Source organism: Charadrius vociferus, unplaced genomic scaffold (assembly GCF_000708025.1).
Source record: "Charadrius vociferus isolate BGI_N301 unplaced genomic scaffold, ASM70802v2 scaffold163, whole genome shotgun sequence".
NCBI lineage: Eukaryota > Metazoa > Chordata > Aves > Charadriiformes > Charadriidae > Charadrius > Charadrius vociferus.
The window spans coordinates 12,263,661-12,287,076 of record NW_009648332.1 but is presented as its reverse complement, the minus strand read 5'-3'; the positions used below and the strand labels follow the sequence as shown (position 1 = coordinate 12,287,076).

At 37.1% G+C, this 23,416-nt stretch overlaps 1 protein-coding gene across 1 annotated transcript; it reads left to right on the top strand.

Annotated features, from left to right (window-relative positions):
* The first annotated feature begins 1,301 nt into the window (after positions 1-1,301).
* Positions 1,302-19,345, top strand: SSX2IP (synovial sarcoma, X breakpoint 2 interacting protein). Its single transcript, XM_009884712.1, has 14 exons — positions 1,302-1,346; positions 3,040-3,173; positions 3,948-4,114; positions 4,344-4,544; positions 6,307-6,417; positions 7,550-7,685; positions 8,948-9,023; positions 9,101-9,272; positions 12,491-12,641; positions 14,131-14,267; positions 14,686-14,859; positions 17,139-17,250; positions 18,134-18,254; positions 18,459-19,345. Exons 2-14 carry the CDS (start codon positions 3,131-3,133, stop codon positions 18,538-18,540), a joined length of 1,683 nt encoding a protein of 560 aa, XP_009883014.1. The 5' UTR covers positions 1,302-1,346; positions 3,040-3,130; the 3' UTR covers positions 18,541-19,345.
* Positions 19,346-23,416: the final 4,071 nt, after the last annotated feature.

Below are 23,416 nucleotides of genomic sequence, written 5' to 3'. Positions count from 1 at the left end.
ATTATTTTATTATTCTTCCATAATTACATAAAATACTGGTTCAGAGTTACACATTTTACTCCTCTTTGTAGTATGTTTCCTGGTATGTTAATGTAGTTAAAGAGAGTGTTGTAGCATACTAAAGGTGAAGAGTCCCTTTTGAATACAGTGCATCTAAACTAATTTAGCATCCATGCTGTCTTCATCGGGAATGCTCATCTCTAGCCTCACTGAAGTATGCAAGAGCTATTTTGAGCCATGTTGCTCCAGAGGAACTGTCTAGGCTGGGGAGGAAATGTATCTGATGGATCTTAATCACTAGATAGCTTTAGAAGTCACGGCTAAGGTCCTGAACTGGCAGTGGAAGCCACGTGGAACTGATGAGATGATCTCAGCATGGGACTAAAAGCTTGTAGTTTTCTCATTTGCAGCTGACATGGGATTGACTTGTTCTACACATCTGAGTTTAATTCTAAACACAGTATGTAAAGATGATTCAAGTATAAAATGCTGACCACTCTGAAATTATTACTGCTTTAAAGTTACTGGATTTGTTTAATGACGCATAACAATTTAAGATACTTTGAGGTAGTTTTAACAGTTGAAGGCAGGTTTTTTGAGTATGGCACTGTCCAAATCTTGAACTTGCTGAAGGTGGCTTTTAATCTGATGTGTTAGAGGATGTGCAGTGTACTGCAGGTGGTCTTTTCAAAACAAAAGGCTCTAGAGCTTCCAAGGTTGATGAATGTGTTGTATTATCTGGACTTTATTGTACTGCCTATACATTCTTGCTTTCTGTCTTCACTAGACATCCTTATGAGCCTGAGTTTGTGTTAATTTTCTGTGTCCCCTTGTTGGTGTACCTAGAAACAGAATGTTACTAGAGAGTAGCCTTGATAAAGCATCTGCTCTGAATGAATCTGCATGCTCCTTGCAGGGCTCAAATTTAGTGAAACATTGCATTCCCACACCTGGACTAGTCCTGTTTCTGCTTTCGGTTAAACATTGTTTGGGGTGATAGATGCTATGTCAGAACAGTATTGTCAGTGGAGACACCTGTGGGTTGATTGAGGGAATTTGGGTGATAAGATCTCATAATGGGTATGCAGCCTCTTAAAGAATAAAAGCCAGTTTGTTTGAAAGTAATGGTGTATCTGAAATGTGAGTAGCGCTTCTGTGGACTTTCCAACAGTCCTTAATGGAATCTTTGTGTCTTGAGTTTCTTAACAGTCTTTTGAAATACGTTATTAGAATGCAGGATTGCAATGCCAGTAATGGGAATATACTTGTAGGTTAATTTGCCGCCTTCTTCCCCTATGTTTGCAGGTTTCTCCATCTGATGGAACCAACAGAAACAAAACTAACATGTAAGAAGTGTGTCATCTTAGTTCTTTGAATTCCATTTTTGAAAGCACAGTTGTTTTGGGTGGATGGAAAAAAGGATTGCCTTGCAGATTTCTGCTGTGAAGTCAGTTCTTGTCTTTAGAATCTGAACCTTCACTTTGTTCATTTCTGGGTATTTTGGTTTTAGAAGGAGAGGAAAAATAATGAAAAATGTGCATAAAAGAATATGGGCAGAAAAATCCACTTCTTAAACAAGAACAGCCACCAGACTGTTGCTTTGACTGTGCTTTCTTGCTGCCTTATGTATACTTTCTGATATGTAATTTAGTAGTTCCTGCAAGCTTTCAACTCAGATGAAGAATAACCGTTTGCCTTTTTTTTTTTTTTTTTCCAAGTAAATTGATGAACCTGGAGAAACGTTGATCCAGCTGGATGTTTTATTTTAGTGTTGAATATTCTGTAATATTGCTGTGCACCACTATGATCTCTTGAAAGATTGTTGTTACTTTGGGCACTGCGTTCTGCACTTCAAAATGTTGATAAGGATTCTTTCTGTCTCTGTGCTGTCTACCTTATGGATAACAGAGCACGCTTCCGGTCACCTGGTCCCCCTGCCCTCTTCCCTTTTTCTGTCCCCCAAATGCTAGTGTTTTCCACAGTGATAAAAATACAAGGTTTTGGTGTCAGAAATTTAGAAGTTGCTTATCCAGAGTGTGTTTACTGGAATATTAGGGGTGCGGGATGGGTTAAAGGAAAACACTCCTGTGCTCTAAAAGTCTACAGAGTCTGTCTAAAACCGACTTTAGATTTTGTTCCAAAGTGTCAATTGAAAGAAGGGGGACTTCTCTTCTGTCATGTGGAAAGTTTGTTTCCCTGAACTATAGTTGTTCACTTAAAAGCTGATGGGTTACATGGTCCAAATCTTAAGCATCCAAGCTGGTTTTTAAGTTTCCAGCAGCGTGGTAATGCTAATGCTATTATGTGCCTTCTTACTGGGTGGTGGAGGTAGGGTGAGGGGAAGATTGGTTTGTTATTTCTACAAATGTGTGACTTTTCTTTGGTTTCCAGAGGGCCAGTGCTGTACTGAGTGGCTGTGCCAACAGGGTAAGGTTTCTCCTGTTTGTTTTCTTCAACAAATTTAGAGATTCTGCAAAGAAGCAAGCAACTTGCCAGGGAAAGGCGATATTACTAAATGTATAAGCTAAGTTAAAACAAATATTTAAACATTTAAATTTAAGTTCTCTGCCCTCTCTCTGCCAATATGTCTTCTCTAGAGCTTTTATTATCCTTCTTTTGAGTAACAATCCCACTCAGACATATGTATGTTAAAACTTCACATAAGTTTATCTTAATAAAATTGCTTCCTGGTTATACAGCAGGAAAATATCTAATATTTGGTTTGTGTTTTCTCTGATGTACATCAACAGAAACAACTGAGTTATCTACAGTGTGAGTCTATTATTTTCATGTGTGCGTGGCATTTTAGCTTTAGTTAATGGTTTACAAGACTTAACTAAGTTTAAGGCTAACTACATATAGATAGATGCATCATTTCTACAGCATAATACTTGCTGCGCTTGCTGTGTTCCAGATGCTGTGTAAAGAAGTAGAAAAATTTCATGTGGCTCAAGTCCAATAGTCACTCTCCCATGCCTACTTTAATCTTCTAGCTGTATTAGCTGCTATTGTTAATCTAAAATGCTCTTGCTATTTTAGGAGATGCCTACGTAACACACGTTGCCAGCAATTGTACTAAATACTTCACTGCTTAACCAGTTGCTCAGGTACCCTGCCTGTCTTTGTTGCTATGGGAGATTGGAAGACTGTTACTGTGCCAGTACTGTCATCAGGTAAATTAGTAATATTTTGAATTTAGTGGATTTGTTAACTTTACCAGTGATCTTATAGCTGCTAAAGAGAGAGAGATTGGAGTTTTGTGTGTGACATATTTGACTAGTTAAGCAGAATGTTAAATAATATATATAGTACATACAGTGCTTTGTTTTAGATTGAGTCCTCACAGAAATGCTACTGTAAAGTACTGTTATTTCACATATATATAAAGGTTCTGAGACTTTTCAGTCATGCTCTTCTTTTTAATCACACCTATCAGCATATCTTGCATTTTCAGTGGTTTCTTTACTTGTTCTATATTCTTTTGCCTCATAAATTGATTACAAACTTACTAAAGGAGTAAATATTTCCTTGCCTACTTCTGTCTAGTGGAAGAGTAAATTACAGTATACACTTAATATGAAGGATATTATACATTCTATAAGAATTCTCATAAATGCGCAGCTTTTGCACCTGTGTAGGAGAAAATATTTTAAAAAATTGCATTGTAGCAAGCCAATTAAGAAGAAAGTTTGGGCAGTTTTTTCTTGGCAGATGAGTAAAATTTGAAAGGTAGAATACCTTAAAATGTTATTGAGTCTTTGAGTGGAAGCTTATACTTTTTTTTCATTGTGAATTATTTCATATGTGTCATTCTCGATGAAATTCTAAGCTCTAGAATTGTAAATTTTTGTAAATAATAATTTGAGTAGTTAGGGATTTGATTATTTTTGTGTGATGTATCCTAAACTACTAACCCTGACTTGTTTCTTAATGTTGTTAACTTTTAGATAGCAAAAATATTTTTCAATATACCTCAGAAAAAAAGATAACTCCTCCAAGCATGAACTCCCAAGTGCTGCGTTTGCCACTGCCTTCATCCAAAAGCATGCACAGCTTTTTCAGTGCCTTCTGCACAGAAGAGAATATTGAACAGAGTGTATCCTATCTCAATAGGGTAAGCCAGATGTTCTTGTCACCTTCACACAACCTCCAATAAACATTAAAGCAATTGTGGTAGTAAAGATTCACTGGATTAAGAAGGCTTCTTTAGCAATGCTCAGAAACCAAAGTTGGTGGAGAATAGGATTTATTTTTTCATTTCACCTGATATTGTTTCACTCTTTTGGTGAGTTGTGAGAGATTGATCCAGTTACTTATTCCCCCTGCCCCTTGTCTTTTACCAGGAATTGACAACATTGGGCTTTCCTTCTATTTATGCGGAGTCCAAAGGAAAAGAGTTAAATTTAATATCTATCATAAATTGTGTGAATGAATTGCTTGTACGGCAGCACAAGAACCTTCAAGCTCAGGAAGAAATAGAGATGCAGCATCTGAAACTGAGTAGTGATATGGATCACTTGCAGAACTGCTATGCTAAATTAAAGGTAGAGACCAAGCTCATTCCAACAATATTATGCAGCACTTATGTTTAACAGATACTGTACATGCTTAACAGTGAGTGCTTTTTTGTTTTTCTCCCCAGTACTAATCTGCGGTTGGATTTTTATGTGTATTTTGGGGTTGTTTTTGAAGTCTTTCTCCAGTTGAAAATTCATTACAGTTAATGAAATGTGAATTAATGAGAGAACTGAAAACTTATTTAGAATTATGGCCTTTTTAATCAAGGCGGAGGAAAGACTGTTCAGATTGGAAATGTTAACGCATGCTGTGAGTGAAAATGTTACACTTCTGTTCATATCATTCGGTATCACTTAAAAAGGATATGTCTGGCTCTAAAAGACAAAGCCCCAATATAATTGTAACCTGTAAAAGTGTAGGTAGCATTTCTAGTGTGTCACAGGGTTATTATCAGTCTTTCTCCATGTCTGTAGCATTTTCATTTTTTTTTTTTGTTGTTGGATTCCTTGTAGCTGACTACAAGGTCTTTTTGTAAGAGTTGCTCAGAAGCTTGTCAAAACTGAAGTTACTAAGCTTTGTTTTATCACGGGATGAATACATGCACAAGGTCAGTCACTGTGGAGTAGCTGATATTTTGGAAGTTCACAGCCTGGGTTACTTCATGGATACTTGTCTGTGCAGTCATACTAGAAGACTGTCTTCCCTTGACTCTGTCAAGAAAAATAAAAATTCAATACACAATTCAGGGCCTTTTAGGCTTGCTTTTCACTAGGGTTGGCCAGCACTATCTTCTTGACGAATGCTGCTGTAGATTCTCAAAATCACAGTAGTCCTTCTGCTGAGGTTGGTCATCCATGTAGAAGCATTTCAATGTGACACTAAAAATCATGTGTAACTGCACTTAGTTTTTGTACAAACGCTACATAATGTTAAGTTCCACAACACTCCAGTTACTTTCCCTAGATAAATGGCTTCAAGGTGAAGGGAGAAAAACTTATTAGTACTACTTCAGTCCCAGCACATCTAATTTAGCTGTCAGCTTGTGGTTTCTCATAGAAACTCTTTCAGATACTATGCAGCAATCCTCTTGACTTCCACTGTTGTGTTACCTATATTCCAATGTGGGTTGCTTAGAAGTTCTTGTTGCTTAAGTATCTCTGCACGTCTGTAGCTTGCTATGTATACGAAGAAAAAGAGCTTGTATGTAGTATTTGGCTTTGTCACTTCAGTTGGCTATTACAGGTTTGTTTGAGTCTCATTTGTGGAAAAAGATTTCTAAAATGCTAGTCTTGCATATCGTGAGATCATTTGTCTAGCCTTACTCTGTATATGTGAAATGTCTCATTTGCTTTCCTGTGGTCACGGTCTGCATATGTGTGTTAATTGTTCCCTTGATTATTTAACAGAAACATTCCAGTGAAACAGTAGTGCCAAATTCATACAGGTTGCTTAGTATCTGCCTCAGTCTAACAGTATAAATGTGCTTACTGAATCTTGACAGTAATAACTGTAATATGTAATAACTGTATAAGATAATATTTGTTAAATACCAAGCCAAATATTTGTTTCTTGTGAGCAAGAGTGTTTCTTGTGCTGGAGAATCATACTTCTTCCTCCAGAAGATAGAACTAACTGTCATTGAGAATGCAAGATTGTTCCCAAAACATCAGAGATCGAATATATAGGCAAACTTACCTCAAGTGAGGTGGTTTGGCAGTCTGGTGTTGTGTGGTTTTTTTAATCCTTTGCTATTAATTATTGATGCTGAACTATCAACTCTTCTTCTAGGAACAGTTGGAATTATCTAAAAGGGAAATAGTTGGACTTCAGGAAAGAGACAGACAACTGCAAAGCAAGAACAGAAATTTGCACCAGTTACTTAAAAATGAAAAGGATGAAGTGAGTTGTCTTGTACATTAACACATGCCATTACACAGATATTCCCCAATATGTGTTTGGGGTTTTTTTTACAAGTCATCTAGTAATTGTTCACTTTGAATGCTTTTTTTGTTGGTAAATTTTTTTTCTTTCTCCAAAGTGAAACTGGCATGTTACATATGGATAAATAGGTTGTGTAAAGGATAGGTCCATGTTGTAACAATAGTAGAGAGTATTGCAGAAATGCATGTATGCAGTTGTTTGAGGTTTTCTGTACTTTTGAGCATAGCTTTATCTTAAAAGGTTTAAAAATACCAAAAAGTAGGAGGGAGCAACAGGATTCAGTCACTTCTTCAAATGTTTGTGTATAGGAGCTTTTCTTTTTTTGGTTATATTGTAGATGTAGAGCCAAAGACGAAAAACAAGGGAGGGGGGACCCCCTCCCCCACCCCATACTTCATGTGGCTTCTAAGTTTCCATGAGCTTTCTCTGTGTTCATGAATGTATTCACACAGCTAGCAATTACAGCACTATCTGTATGTAGTGAACATCCTAAAGTTGCAGCTTAAACTATTGAATGGGCTGTATGTTTGTAAGGTTAAAACTGACGATTCAAAAAAAAAACCACCCCAACCACAGGTACTGATAGTACAGGCCAAGAATGTACTTTAATGGTATGTTTTAATGTTCTTTTAGACTAAATGGAATAGTCTGTCTTTCAGCATCCTGCTGCCCAAAAGAAGAAGAGGTTCTTTTTTTTAGTGTAAACCTAACAAGCGTACTTTACACTTAGTAACTAAAGTTCAGGATCTAGTTTTACTCTGAAACTGAAAATATGTCTTTCTCCGCTCTGTTCAATAAAAGTGATGAAGGTGGCTATGTGAATTGCCAGAACATGAGTTTAGTTGTACTTCAGAGGAAATATACTAGTATAATATGTTGGTTTCTGCAGAAAAGAAACTAAATTCCCTAAGTCTGAAGTAAGAATCCATGGGTTGGGAAAGTTCTCCCGATTCCTGTTTTTGCTTCCTTTCACCAGAAATACAGTTTAATAGAAGTGTCATTTTGCTTTGTGTAGTTTGGTTTCAGAAGAAATTTATGTGTTTATGCTTTAATTGAAAAAACACAGATTTTTTGGGGGGATTGCTTTTAGGTACAGAAGTTACAGAACATAATTTCAAGTAGAGCTACACAGTACAATCATGATATGAAGAGGAAAGAGAGAGAATATAACAAATTAAAGGAACGCTTACATCAATTAGTCATGAACAAAAAGGACAAAAAGATAGGTAAGTAGCTCTGTGAATTTTACTACAGCAAAATAAGCATTTTTAAACACAGAATATGCTGAATTTGGTTCTGAGTGTCTTTAAAGTCAATATGGCTCTCCTTGTAGATTTTTATTTAGATGTGAGAACATTACAAAAAAGATGTAATATTTCATGTCAGGTTACTGTAAGGCTAATGAACTCTTATATTGTGTTCCATAAGATTGTTTGCCAAGCACAAACCAAATGAAGATCTTCAAATTAGGTTTTTTTAACTAGGGATAATTACTAGGAATCAATTCCTAAGCTAGAGCTGCCTCTCCTCCACTTTCTTGCTACTGCCATCATCACAAGACTTCAGATAGTGTCATACACACTGCATTATGTCCACCACCCCCAAAACAGTCAGCTGTTTGCTAATTGTAGTATATATTTTAGTAATCTGATTTAGTTACTAAACCAGAAGAAAACTATTCCTGTTGTTGCCAAGTTGGTTTTCTGCTGACTTTAGTTTTCTGAGAGTGCTTGTGGGTAAACCAAACCAAGTTAGGACACTGTAGCAGGAATACCTGTTTTGGCTGCAGGAAGTCTTTAGGTATCAGCTCAGCAATCTCTAGAAGCTTTGCCGTGACATCAGCCAAACTTACTTGTGGCATGTTCTTGACTTCAGCTGGCTAGTCCTAGTTCAAGTATCAGTGAGGTCAAAATAACAGGGTTTTAAATCTAGTTACTGTTTGCTTGATAGCTAACTAGAATTGAGCGGGGACCACTAATCTGTAGTGATGTGTTGGTTTTGTTGTTGGACGTGTGTGGGGGTGGGTTTTGTGGTGAGTTTTGTTGTTTCTTTTTCTCCAAATGTGGACAGAGATGTTTGGTTTTGTTTGTTTGTTTTGAGGAACACCTTGTGAAACATCAGAAAGTTGCTTACTCTAAATTGCAAACAAAACTAGCATTATTGCCAGAAGAGAGGTTAGAGTTGATACACCATTGATATAAAGGTTGAAGTAAGGATGAAGGTATCATTAAGAAATGCATAAAAAAGATAAGACAGGATGAGAATACATCCCTCCATGAGTTTCCAAACGCAAAAAGTTATCTTCTTTCCTTGACTATCTTATTTATACTTTAAGCAGAGTAATGTGGTTTCATATGGTTCTGAAGATTGAGGGGGATATTTGGGTAATGTGGTCTCTTGACAATAACTATATGTAAATGCAATGTCATCTGAATATTTATATATTTGCATGTTGTTTCACACTTTGAAATATCCTTTTCATTTGTAGCTATGGAAATTCTAAATTATGTTGGTAGAGCTGATGGGAAGAGAGGTGCATGGAGGACTGATAAGACAGAAGCCAGGTAACTGTCTTGGAACAACATTAATTGAAGTATATATTATGGCTTTTATGTTGTTACTGTAAGATTTCTTCTTCCAGAAACGAAGAAGAAATGTACAAAGTTCTGTTAAGTGATTATGAACAACGCCAAAAACAGCTTTTAGTGGAAAACGCTGAGCTGAAAAAAGTTCTTCAGCAAATGAAGAAAGAGATTATTTCACTTCTCCCACCACAGAAGCAGAAACCTAAAGAAAGGTCTGAAGATGGGCCAGTAAGTATTATTCAGTTAAAATTAATTCTGCATGGTAGTTTAGTGTAGTGCTGGAGTAATTTGATCATTTAAAAAAAACAAGTAAACTTCTTGTGAGACTTGCAGTGGATTGCACATCCTGTGCCATGCTTGAAATGCTTCCATGTTTAAATGTTCTACTGTCTGAGAACAATACTCAATCTATTCTTCCCAGTCAGTCAATGGAAAGCTTGAAAATATAATTTGCATTTTAAATGCAGTAGTTACCTGTATGTAATTCTGTATAACAATGCATTTTGGATTTTGTCTGCCTTTCATACTTGGATGTTGATGCTAGCTTTCAAGGTGCTTATGCAAAGAAAGCAGGCTTCCCATAGAAACCATGGGGGTGGAGGAAACGTAATAAGGATGTGGTCCTATAGCACATGGATTAGAGCAGTTGTCAGTTCCTTTTACAGAGCTGCTGCTAGGTTCACGGAACAATGTTTGATTTCCAAGTAAAATGGTTTGTGGGTTAAGTATTTCTTTGTTTTCACAAGATATTTTATTTTTATGGAACAGTGCACTGCACATTCATTGTTTAAGCAGAGAGTTTGTTTATTCAGTTTGCTGATTCCCTGCTAGAAGTTCCAGTTCTGTTCTGATGTCAGAGTGAAATGGGGAATAATCTAGGTTAGCTGAGCTTTTACTTAGCAGTAAGAGTGTCCCTGGGCATAAGAAAGAGTTGAAATACAGAAAACATGCATAAAGGCTAGATTCTAGGAATTATTCAAGATTGGTGTACTAGTAGTAGGAGATCAAGAGAATACAGGTACTCTACAAAACAAAGTATGAAGCATTTTCTATTACAGTAAATAGTACCTGTCGATATGTAAAAATATGTGTAGATGGAGCCTTGTGAAGTGTGCTGTTTCTGTGGAATCTAGTACTTGCGATTTCAGAAGGTCCACTGTCCTGCTCAAGTTGCTCTACTACTTCCTTTATTTCTGACCCATGTCAAGTGTGTTTTTCCAGCCCCAAAACGCGCTGTGTAGAAAAGCACTAGATTCTCTGGCCACTAACTTGTAAGGTGTGAATAAACTCTTCTTAACTTCACTGGATGACTTGCCCCCTGTGTCTTACAGAATGACTCCAATGTGTATTTACTGAAGTAGTCAGTAATGGGCAGTGTGTTAACCTTGACCTTAAAAGCTCATCATGTAGGAAATCAGTAGATCTAACTGTTACTACAGCTTGGCAACAAGAAGTTGATCTTCAGTAATGGCTGTTGGGTATAATTTGTAGTATAAAGTATAATTAGGTACCAGTTCTATAAATGGTCCTTCAGCTTTCAGGATTCCAGTGAGGCCGGGAGGGTTTGGCACAAACTTGAGTACACTGGTGAGAATCCAGCTGTAGGAATGGGATCTTTATGAACTTGCGCATTGAAACAAACTTGAGGAAAAGCTGGGGCTTAGTGCTCTGAAATTCACTGTTCTTGGGTGATTAGACAAGTATTTGTTAACTGTTGTGGCACTAATAGACTACTAAGAAAATACTAAAAGCCTGCACTGAAACTTCTGATCCGTCTTCTTCTAATAGCACTAATGAACCAAACTAAGCAGAACAACTATTTACTATACAATAACTTCTAGTTGTTGAATATGACTAAAAATACTTACTAGATACAAGTCTCAAGTGGAGTTATTTCAGCAGGGTTGTAGGGTGGTGCGGGATTTTTGGTTTGTTGGGATTTTCTTGTTTTGGTTTGGGGTTTTCTTCCCCACCTAATCTATTTCATGCCTTCTCTAATTTCATGCTACTTTAGAATTGGGAATAGTTTTTTGTCACGATAGGGACACTGCTTAGTTCTTTTACATTTGTCAAATTAATATAAACAGGAAGGATGTTGCCAAAACTATGATTTTGCAGTAATAACTTATGTATTTAAGACAGTCTATCCCACAATGTGTATTTTACATGGATTAGGTTTTTTGTTTAGAAATATTGGTGGTTTTGTGAATATCTGAAAACTTCTATTTTAAAACACTGCATCTAATAGTTTGTTCCTGTTTGTGGCTCTTTTAACACTTTGGTATGAAAGTGAAATCTTACTTAATTCATTACAGAATAAAAAAAACCCTGCTATGTTGTTGCTTAGAAAAGCTATTCTGTATTGATTCATAAAAGGAAACATACACCTTGGAGTGTGGCAACTAGTGATGTTGTACTATCATTTATCACTTTGGTTTGCACTGCAAAATAATAGCCATGAAACCAGCCAGACTGTCATATTATCACAGCACTATCCAGACAGAGGCCTACTCTAGACTGGACTTTCACTGTGTTAGCATATATAAATACAAGTAAAGGAATAAGGTGTTTCTTTACGAAGTGTCATAAAACTCTTCCAAAAGAAAAAAAAAACACCCCCCCAAAAAAACCCAAACAAAAAACCCCACCCCAAACCAAAACCTGTTGTTTTGCTGCTTAAGATGTCCTGTGATCCAGGTTTGAAAGAAAGAGCTTGGATATGTAAATGAATTGTGCTGATGCCTTTGAACTTCCTGGGTTTGTACTTCCCAACCTACTTTTCTTATCTACTTGTAGGTAATGGAGACTCTATAGAAGGGATGCTTGGAATAGTGGAGTATTCATGCCAGATAGTCAAATCGCTATAGCTTTTGACTTTCAATCTACTAAATAGTCCTGGCCTAGTCTTCTCTGGACTGTTTAGACTTTTATGTCTTAGCTCTTCCAGATAGCATTCAGGTTTGATGTTTGAACTGTAGCGTAAAATTGAAGTGGGAGAGGGAGGTGCTAGTTCCACTCTACCTTTGGTGTGGTGTGGGTTTTTTTTTTCCTCATGGAGAAAAATAAGGTAGGCACAAATTACTTAATTCTTAACAGGAGAAAACATTTGTTTACATAGTGAGTTTACAGGCAGCTACTGCATAAGTTTGACAACAGAACTCTGCAATCTGAATTTCTCTATCTTGAAAACGTGTGAGACTGAGTCTTGCTAGTTGATACGCTCTCTCTGTGGTGGGGTTCTGGAGACTGCCAGGTGACTTCTATCTCTTCAGCATTAGGCCATCAGGGCTAATGAGTTCTTAATTAAGAACTCCCTGACGGAGAAGTTTCCTTGGGTGGGAAAAGTTCTTTTCAGTAAACTAAACCTATGTATGTAGTTAAATAAACAAATACTTATTTGGAGTGGTGGGGTGGCTTGCAGCAGACGCTTGTTTCTGCTTCTACAGGTGCTGTCAGACCTCGAGGAAGATATTGGAGAGTTAAATAAAGAGAATATGTGGGAACTGTCTTGTGAAACTGTGCGAGAACAGCTTACCAACAGCATTAGAAAACAATGGAGAATGTTGAAAAATCATGTTGAAAAGCTGGATAACCAAGGTGATGTATAACTGCACAACATGGAAATACAAAATGCTACTGATAATACCACTTGCTATGTTCTTAGGATTTACTTTACTGACTGCCTAAGCTAAAAGAAAGCTAAAATGGAAGGAATTGTGACCTGGCAGACTTTCAGAAAGAGCTTCTGATTGGTATTTTTCTGTTTGAGTTTTAATTGTAGGTAGTTAGAGAAGCAATTGGATACCAAGCCTGTTATCATGAGAAAGGACATAGTTATAGTTTGACACAGTAAACAACAACTTGCTGAATAAACAATTATTTTTCTTTTGAAAGTATATGCCCTGTAGTAATGTTTGTTGCCTTTCCCCACCTTTTTGAGATGTTCAAGTAATGAAGATGTAACGACTTGAAGTAATGAATGCAAAATCTCTAACTCCTTTTCAAGAGTCTAGGCTTGCCACATCCATACCCCTGAGGCTGCTAGTAGCATTCTAGAGTGAACTGGCTGGTATGCTGCTGGACTCTCCTCATTTCCAGCTGTTAAACAGCATTAAAAGACGGCTAAAAATATATAAAATTCTTTCCTAGTATTATTTTTCCATGTAAGCAAATGCTGCTGCTACCACATGGATGTTTGCAGTCAAGAATAAGGCTGAGAAGGTCATGTGTGCAATTGCGAATAAAAGAGCAGATGGTCTATGAGAATATGTTTATACCATAGAAAGGATTTTAAGAACACTTGTTTCAAGTAATACTTGATTTGGTGTAACTAACTGAAGATATAATTGTAAGCATCAAGAAATTTCAAGTATTTGCTGTTTTCTTGGAGTCACCTTTTTGGTTTTTGGATTTATAGAGATGACCATAGTCTAGTCCTTCAGGATTCAATTGATGTTTGAACATTGGCATCAGGGGATCACAACTTGGCTCATTATGTATTGCTTTATTTAATTTCATGCATCGCTATCACAGTGATTGTAATTATACAAGATACATTTTAGTTCTATCTAATTCATTCCCTTACTGGGATGAAAATATGCACACAGTGTTCTACTAACGCCATTTCTCCTTCACAGGACTTGAAGGAAAAGGCTTTCTTTTTATATCTGTGATAAATATAGCTACTGTCATATTTTTATGAACACACAAGCCCTTCAAAAATGGGCTCAGGAGAATAGGCTAATGGCATGTCAATGGAAAGAAGTCTTCAGTTGTCTTGATTTTTCTTTAAAATAGCTGCTGAAACAAGTAGGGGGGTTTGTGTGACACTTTTATTGCAGTGCAGATGCTTGGTTTACCTTGGGGAATGTGAAACAGCTATGTTTTCATTGCCTTTTTTTCTGAACTGTTTTTTGTGCATAATTACGTGTGGTGTTCTGGATCTCTTGTCTCCTATAGAAGTGCTTTTGAATATGCTGTGTATCTGTCTTTCAGGATGAGACAGATACAGCAAAACCTTTTGCTCTTGCTATGAGTCCCTGATATAAGGGATTTTTGTTTTAAGTAGCTTTTTTTCCCCTCTTAGTGTCACGTGTACATTCAGGAGCTTTGAATGAAAAAGATGTCATTTCAAGAGAAGACCATGAGCTGCAAACCGAAAAGCTGGAGTTAGAGATTCAGCAATGTAAAGAAATGATCAAAACTCAGCAACAGCTCTTACAGGTAGTAGGCTTTAATTTTCATATTTTTCTCAAATGAATCTAAGCTTTTTTGGTTTTTAATGTACTGTCTTTCTCTATTCTTTGGTAGTGCTTTTTAATAAAAAAATTTAATGGTTGGTCCAACTATAGGTGTGCTAGTAGGCTGGTTGGTAATTTAATGAGCTTGTAATCCTAGTAGGAGTAATTTTGGGGGATAAACAAAGGTCAGGAAGGCTGATCAGGTCAACTGCCTGAACAGGGAGATTTTGCTTGTTATCTGAAACTCTGCCCTCACCAGCCACCAACGTGATACTTTCTATATTGTTTCCATATTAAACTTCAACCACTTTTCTGATAAAACTGAACCTATGAAAATACTGCAGCTCTTAACAGTCACTCCCAAATTAATGTTTGTGTCTTTTGTTGCTTTGTATCTGCAGCAGCAGCTTATGTCTCCATGTGACGATGACACCACTCTGTTACTAGAGGACTGCTATTTGTTGGAAGAAAGAGAGCGTCTTCAGGAAGAATGGAGACTATTTCGAGAACAAAAAAAGAATTTTGAGAAAGAACGAAGAAGTTTTACAGAAGCTGCTATTAGATTAGGACTTGAGGTATTAGAAGAGTGGAAAGGTGTTAGAAAAGGGAACTCCTATGGAATATGAGTTACGATCATTAAGTAGCTTTACTGTTATCCACACTAAAGTGCAGCCCTCCAACAGTATCTTTTTGCTAACATCTATACAGAAAGATTATTCCCGTACTGTAAAAAAGGTATTTTTGGTCATTGTAGGAGATCATTCTCTTGGCATTTCAAAAAACCCAAGTTTTTTGTATATATTGGAAAACACAGTTGCTGCAACTGGAATAACTTTTTTTTTAAGCTTTTGAAATACCTAAGTACTTCCAAGAATCAGTCCACTTATTCACCAGATTCTTTATTAGATGCTGCTTAAGTTTGGTTTCCTACAAAAGCAAGGCCTATGCAAATTTCAATCAGATTTGGCCGCAGGATTGAATTCTCAAAGGTACTTGATTCCTAAACTTTTGTGAAAACCAATGACTATTGCAGAAACCCGAAGTAAATGCTACCTTCCCCTTAATAGGGTCATTATCTGTTCTGTTCTTGTAGTTAAGCTGGCCAGCTTAAGCACGCATACTGGAAGGCAGTCAGGGTAGATGTGTCTCAAAATGAACTCTAGCATGTGTATCCTTTGGTCTAGCCAATAATTAGGGCCAAGAACATAAAGGGGTTTACAAGTTTGGCAGGGAAGGGAAGTAATGATGAGGTGGTCATGAAACTATAATGGTACAGGTATGATGGGGGGGGGAAAAAGCCATTGAAGGGGAAAAAAATGGACTGTAGACTTATTGCTTACAGAACTGCTTGCTTTGACACCTAGAGAAGAAAGTTGGAGTGGGATATGATTAAAATTTATAAAATGGTGGGTTTAGTTGGCAAGATGAGAGATTTGGTGAACAACAGTACTGCTTTCAAGATTAGGACTAGAGGGCACTCACAAACTGCTTGAAACTAAGTCTAAAACATGTTAAAAAAAAAAACAAAACTTTTTTATATATTGGGTAGTTGACTTCTGGATTTTGCTGCCGCAGGAGATTGTGGAGGCAATCAATACCAGCAGGTTCAAAAAGCAGTTGCCTAAGCTCGTGAACAACATATCCACAGATGGATACTAAAAGGAGAGGAGAAGGGAGTGCCCTCCAACATCTCTAATCAAATGACTTGTGGGGCTGGGAACCTCTGAGGGAATGCACTGCAGAAAGTGGCCAGGTTCATGCGATCTCATAAATAGCATCTCTTGTGGCCATTGTTGGAGACAATACTGAGCTAGATGGACAACTTGTCTGACTCAAGGCAGCTTTTTTTTTTCTTATGCTGTAAAATTTATTATAAAGAACATAAAATACTTCAGATTTTACTGGGGATACTGGCACAATGGTAGTTCACACTGACAAATATTGACACAGACCACTACATATAGATATGCAATCTTCAAATTATTTCATTTTATTTGCATTTTCATGAGTTTGTGAATTTCATGTTAGACCTTGAATTCAGCTTTAAAAGTCTTGAGTGATAATAAATGTCCAGAAATGTTTAGGACTACATTGCAGCATAAGTGTAACTACCCATGCTTCTGTCTGATAAAATGGTTAAGTATGAAAAGAGAAGCAACCCTATAAGCTTTGTAGGTGTTTGAAAGTTTGCGTTGGAGTTCAGCTTGCTCTGTTTTCTACAGACATAGTGGAAATAATTTTATATAATGGGGACGTCCTGTTTCACTGATGGTTTTTGGAGATAAAGTAGCTTGTTGCTTGATTCCAGAGCCATTGGATCTTTTGGAGGTTGTATTTTAGCCATTATTTTCCTTTTCTGTGCTCAGAGTGATTGGAAAACAAAACAGCCCCTTTCTTTCTGTGCCAGTTTTGGACAGAAGTAATCAGTGCCATTTCTGATGTAATTTATGTCTGTTTAGGAGAAGGTTCAGGGTTGAGGTTTAAGCAGTAATCCTTATTGGCAGCTGCCCAGGACTGAGGGCTACTTCCAAGAGGTAGTGCCACACTGAGGAGGAAGGGGAGCATAGGAGGCAGTGATAGGAGATTGTGTCGCTGGAGTGGAGACCAGTAGAATGAATGGATTAGATGTCTGTGAAACAAACCGTGGGGTTGGGCTTGTAAATAAATACCTCCTCAGTTAGTCCTTGTTGGATTCAAAAGTTTGCTCACATGACTGTAATTCTGTGTTAAACTGCTGGCTCTCCTTAGTTACATGGGCATGTACTTCTGCTTTTTTAGATAGAATAGCATCAGTTTAATGTGGACTGAGCTTGTTCCTGTGGTCATAAGTGTAAACTACCGTTTCTTTTCCTAGAGAAAGGCATTTGAAGAAGATAGAGGAGCATGGCTGAAGCAACAGTTCTTAAGTATGTCTACTGATTACAAGCACTCTGAAAATGTCACAACTCCAAGTGCCTTCTTAGGAAGCAAGTATTTGGTTCAAATTATGTTCTTCTAACGTGTTTCTTTTTTTTTTTTTCCCCTTTCAACTAGAAGGTGCAAACATGAACAAAACTATCAAAACCCAAAAACTTCAAGACAAATTTTACCATATATCTGTATGCCTCTACCTGTCAGGGTAACCGATGGTTCAAAATCCCCTATTAAAAAGGGGATTGTGATAACTCCCTCCCTGATAATTACTTACGTAATGAATTTATGTTTGTGAAGCGATCTGGTGAATGTCAGGTACCCGGCAGCACAGCTGTTAAGAAAGGGAAACTCTAGAATTACTAAGGTAAATGAAATGTGAGCATATGAATTGCTAAGGCAGTTGGAGAAATCATGACCTATAGAGGTCTGTATAGATTAGAAACAAGTTTTGGAAACAAGAGCATCATCGTGTGGAGGCAACAGCATTAATTATTTGACATGAGGTAATACTAAATATGTGTATGTGTACATATTCAGGAAGAATCCTTTGGAAAAAGAAATGGTGAAAAGAGCATAATGATAATGAGAAGGTTTTACTTAAGGAGTAAAAAAGCTTTATCAATTTTAAAGCAAGAAACTTTAGATGAGTGACTTCAAACTTGACTTCAGTATGGTTACTTGCAGTTGTGGTTCTGTATGTAAATGCTTCATGTTCAAATTTAGAAAATGAATTTTAACATAATTTCATTCAATATCATTAAGTTTACTTTTAAAATTTTATCACAGATCTATAACAATAAGGTTTATTATAGATGAGCTGTAAAAGGTTTGGTGTGTTTTTTTAAAGCAGAAGACTTGAAGAAGCAAGTACTTGAAATGTTTTTGGTTGTACTGTAGTTTAACTCTTATCTCTTAGGTTCTCTGTATATCTCTTAGGTTCTGACCAAGACAATCGGTTAGTGAAATCTACATCTCAGCAAAGAAAACCTCACTGTACGTTGAGTGGTCCCTTTTCAGCAGAACCTTGCCAGACATCTCAGTATATTACATGTAACAGGTATCTGAAATGATGTTGCAGATGGCTTTTACAGTGCTAAACTCTGTAGAGCACAGAGACTAAGTTGCGATAACTTCCAGAAAGCCTAATCTAAGGCTTATGATTTGTATATAGCAAAACATATTAAACATCACATCATAAAAACGTATTGGGGTTCTATCCAAAGCATAATTTATTTGCATTGTAACATTCTCTTTTTCCCAGTTCCAGTGCTGCATCAAAAAAACCTGCTGGAGATAGCAAGCCAAATCAGTGGGTGGAAAGTGACAAAGAAGAAACAGAGTAATGCACAAAGTCATGGGAAGACTCCAGAGTTGGCACTCTGCTATGTAGAAACTTGCACATAGAACAACTGCCTTAGACTTCCTAGGGTCGCCTGCTGGTTTTATTTGTTAGAGATTTGTTCATAAACTTATCATTCTCAAGTGAAACAGATTGCTGTGAGTTTGATCATTCTTCTAGAGGATTATGTGGTGATCTGAATTGTGGAGTGTGTGTGTGTACGTGTGCGCACATGGCTTTTATTTTTTAGACAATTTTCCTCTTGCAACTCTTGAAAGAAGATAATTTAAAAAATATATAAAAGCTTTGATATTTTTCTAGTAGCAGAAGCTCTGATTCTGTGAATGAAGCAATGGTCTCAAACTTTGACTGTAACTATTACTGGATCCTAATGTTACCTTTCATCACAGGCAGAAATAGCACTTTTAGAAATTGTTTAATTATTGGAAACATTCATGTATGTCTCAAATGTAACTGGCATTAAAACTTCTTTTGCCTCAACTTGAATGTACAGTATACTGTAGATTTTTAACAAAACAGGTTCTATATTTATGAAGTTGTGTGATTTCAAAATACCTCTTTGATATTTCAGATGACTTAAAGTGCAAAATCTTTATACATTTGTAAATAGACAAAGTGATTATGCTGAGAAACCATGAAATGAAACACATTCATACATGATATTATTTTACATGGCATTTTAAATTGTTTTATAGTGATACTCAGTTTACAGATGCATTAGAACTTTCAATGGTTCAATCAGGAACCAAATTATTTCAAATGTGAACAATAAACATGTAATACTATTCTAAAACTCTGGTTCTGTGTTTTATGTGCACTAAACTTCTAAGCTATCATGGTTGTAGGGCAGTACACTATGTCAACAAATCTGGTGCTGGTTTTGTATTTTCTTAGTTTTTCCTTCTAATTGACTCCAGAATCTTTTTTTGGTGTTGTCTTTGGGAAACATGTTTTGTTTATACTGTAATAAAAATAGCCAAGTTAAAGGTAAGATGTTTCAAAGTCTCCTTCACCTGACTAAAAGCATGCACTTTTCCTTGCCTGTTACAAATCCATCTTGTCTTTTGTTGTGTTTTCATCCATCTGTATATGCTCACAGTGCATATGTATAGCTCTGATCCCGGTGTAACTGACCTTTTGGACAAAGTCTGAGAAACTTCTGTGTTTCTCAGGGTCATAGGAGGGAAATTAACTCTGAATCCTTCCCTGAGACGGCATTGCTGTTCTGCCCGTTGTCTTCAGAATTGGATGTAATGGAGTGATTGAAAAATACTTGGGAGAAGTAGAATAACATAGGAAAGAGAAGAAACTGGAGTTCTCCAAGAAGCTAAGAGAGAAAAATGCAGTTTCTGCTGATTAGTTCAGTACACTGGCTACTACTTCACCTCCAGCTGTAACTCAGTGTAAACTGCAGAGGATACTTGTAGTACAGTTCTTGCACAGTGTCATTAATGAAGCAGAAGTGTATGCAATGATATTCTTGGTCAGCTTTGTGCTGCATAGGTGGTCGGGTTGGAAAGACAATGCAAATAACATCATATTTCTTTTTTTATTTATTTCTCCAGTTCCTCCTCAATAAGTAGGTGATCAGTCATGTCATCTGCTGAAAGGGTTTAGCAGTATATAGTTACTGTTGGGCTTACACCTTCCCCACAACATGTGGGATAGCTTTTGCCTGAGTTTTAGTTACGGAAGAATAAAAATACATATTCAAAAAACATATAGCAAGATGTAAAGTGAAAAATCTAATATGTTGGCAATTAAGTGGGAGAACAGTACTTTTATTTCCAAGCTAGTAGGTTATTCCAGCCCTGTAAGGCTGTAGTTGGGCAGTCTCAGTATGCCACTAGAGGCTGCTGCTCTTCCGCAGAAGGTGTGTGTGCTCACTGGTGCTTTATTGGGACACTTCAATGCATTTGGTTTAGGTGGGCTTCTTTAGTAGACAGTTGTGTTTTTTTCATGACAGTAATTTTTAGGATAAAAATGCCTTTGAAGAACAAAATAATTTACCTATTAAATCTTGTTTGTGCCTATTGCATGATTAGCAATTAATAAACATTTTGTACTTTTTTTTTCTGTGCTTAACATTCTGTAACCGATCTTATAGAGGGGGAATTTCATTTGAGTGCCTCCATGGAAGACCCAGCTGTGCTAGAAGTGTGTATGCAGTTGGGTCTTGAGCTGAGCTCTGAGACCTCGTCTGGCAGTCCTGGGGTATAGATTCAGTTCTGCCCCTGTAAAGAAAGAAAACGTGCCTGGAGTTTTTGGGTTGCTCTAGATGCAGCAGTCGGGAAGCTTTTAAATCCAAAGCTACTGCTAATAATGGTGTGAATACTGCAGATGGTCTGGTTGGTAGTATGGTGATATTCTAATGCTTCACTGTGTTGGAAACCACTTCAGGATCTTTCTTACTCAGAGACTTGTGAAGAACAGAGTGGGGACTGCTCACAGGAAGGTGACACAGGTGTGTCACTACACACAGGTGCGTACTTGAGATAACAGAGGGAGTGTCCTACTGAAGAAGGAACAAGAAGTGCTGACTGCCAGTGACTGATTAGCATATAGTTATTGTTGGCCATCTGTGCCTAGTACTGAAAAGAGAGTGGGTCTCTTAAATAATGTGTTTCATTTCACAAAATCTTTAAATATCATATGCATTGCTTATTTTTCAGTCTACGTGATAAGAGTGCTTCTTCCATAAATACCAGTCTGATTAGGTATGAGAAGTTATTTTCCAAGATTAGGTTACAGCTGTTAATTTTTTTCCCCTTTCATCCCCTGTGGCTGAGGCTGGTACAACATAGCTTCTACAAAACAGACCATACAGGAAAAAAAACCTAATCAATGAAAACTTTACTTGGGGAAACTTTCTCCCTACAAAACAGCCCTTTTCCTAATTTGAAGAACTGCTTCCACCAGCTTCTGCAAACTTGCTCTACTTCAGTTGTAACAGGACAAAAATATTCCCATGTGTATGAAAAAAATCAGACCGTCAGCTTTTTCTCATGGATTATTCTATGTACACTTCAAGTGGGCCAAGGTAACTAATAAATCCTCAAGATAAAATTAATTTAAAGAGGTTATTTTCAAGGGAAAATAGAAGTATTTACAGGGTAATGGCAATGCTGTGTATGTTGAATTAGCTTAGCTATTACTTGTGCTGCTTTTTTTTTTTAATTTGCAGTACCAAAAAGCTCTGGTGTGTGAAGACGTGTAAGACATTTTGCTTTTACTTTCTTCCCTTCCACCCCCCCATCTAATTTGCAAGAGAACTAGATGACAAGATATGAAAGGTTGATATAGTTGGACCCAAAAAAACTGTTCCTGAAAGAAGCGTTCAAATTATCTGATGATTTATTTATTGCTTTCAGGCAATATGTCTGATCTCTACTGTTCACTATGGCCAGCAAAGTTGCACTGTAATTAAAAAAATAAAATAATTTTAAAAACACCCAACATGGTATACACTGTGTTGTAGTTTTCTCACTGACACAGTACTCATGGATTTTTATTCAAGTTTTGAGTTGTACAAATGTACAACTAACTGGAATGCATAACAGGTAAGTTTGTTTTAAAGAAATGTTCAACGATAAAAAATGTTACAATTGTATGGCAGAGTTTGCCAATGTCATAGCGAAAAGTTTGTCACTTGAGGCACAAAACATATTTGTTCCTTTGAACATAATAATAGATGGATAATCATGAAAAAGGAGACATTTCTTGCTGTGTGTTTCCCCCCAAAATGTAGTCTTACGCAGTGAGCTGGATGACAGTTCCTAAAATAGACGTTGCACAACCCCAAGTGGGTTTACAGCCCAGAGGAAATCTAGCTGAAAAAGTCAAGACTTGTGGGACTGACAACCTTGGAAGAGCAGCGCTAGTGGGTGACTGTAGAAACTGCTGGAACAGAAGATAAATGCTCCTTTGTGGTCATTAAAATAGAGTTTGCCACAAAACGCACTCCTGTGGTTAATCTTACAACCGCAGGTATTGTGGGAGCAGAGAAGATGTGACTGAATAACCTGTATGTCTTAGATGTTGAATTAGAATTGGATTCACTTTTTTTTTTTGTGCAGCTTAAAACCTCACAGTTTATTGCATTGCCTGACGTTACTCCTCCAGAAGTACCCTCCAGCTCAGAAGCCCCTGTGCATTTTTCTTGCCTTTTTTTTTTTTTTTCTGTTGATGCGGTCGCCACCCAGCTCAATTTATAAGACTGTGTAACTCTTTCGGTGGGTTGACCAGAACTTATTTCTCCCTTTTTGTGATTATCAATCACCATGGTCAAAAAGGGCAAGCGTGTTTTGTGCATCTCCACCTGCCTCCGTGCCCCTGACATTTCTAGAACAGACCATTTGTGTGAATGCCTTCCCGGGTTGTCAATGTAAATCGGTGATGAAGCTGGCTGCGAGCCTACATCCATCCAGGTACTTGGCCACATTTTGTATTTGGCTCCTTAGGAAATGCAAAAGTTCTAGCTGACCTGCTCTCCCACTGCCCCTGCTTTGAGTCTCTGCGGGTTTTAATTGCTCACATTTAGCTGTCATTTACCTTGGAAGATAAAATATTTACAGATTGCTTACGAAATCTTTGTTCATTTAAATAATATTCCTGGTCAGCACGACCAGAGCTGAAAGGACACACTGATCCTCTGTTTTATTTAAATAAATACATATATTCCACGTACACAGGTTTTCAGTAGGACATTAAATGTGCCGTTGTGCACATATGAATATATGAATAGCAAGGCTTTATCTGTTCTTGTCTCCTGTCTACAGGGGACACCACCTGTCTAAACCAATGCTGAGGGACGAGAAAGAACACAGTTAACGTGTGACACTGACTCCACTTTGTTAATT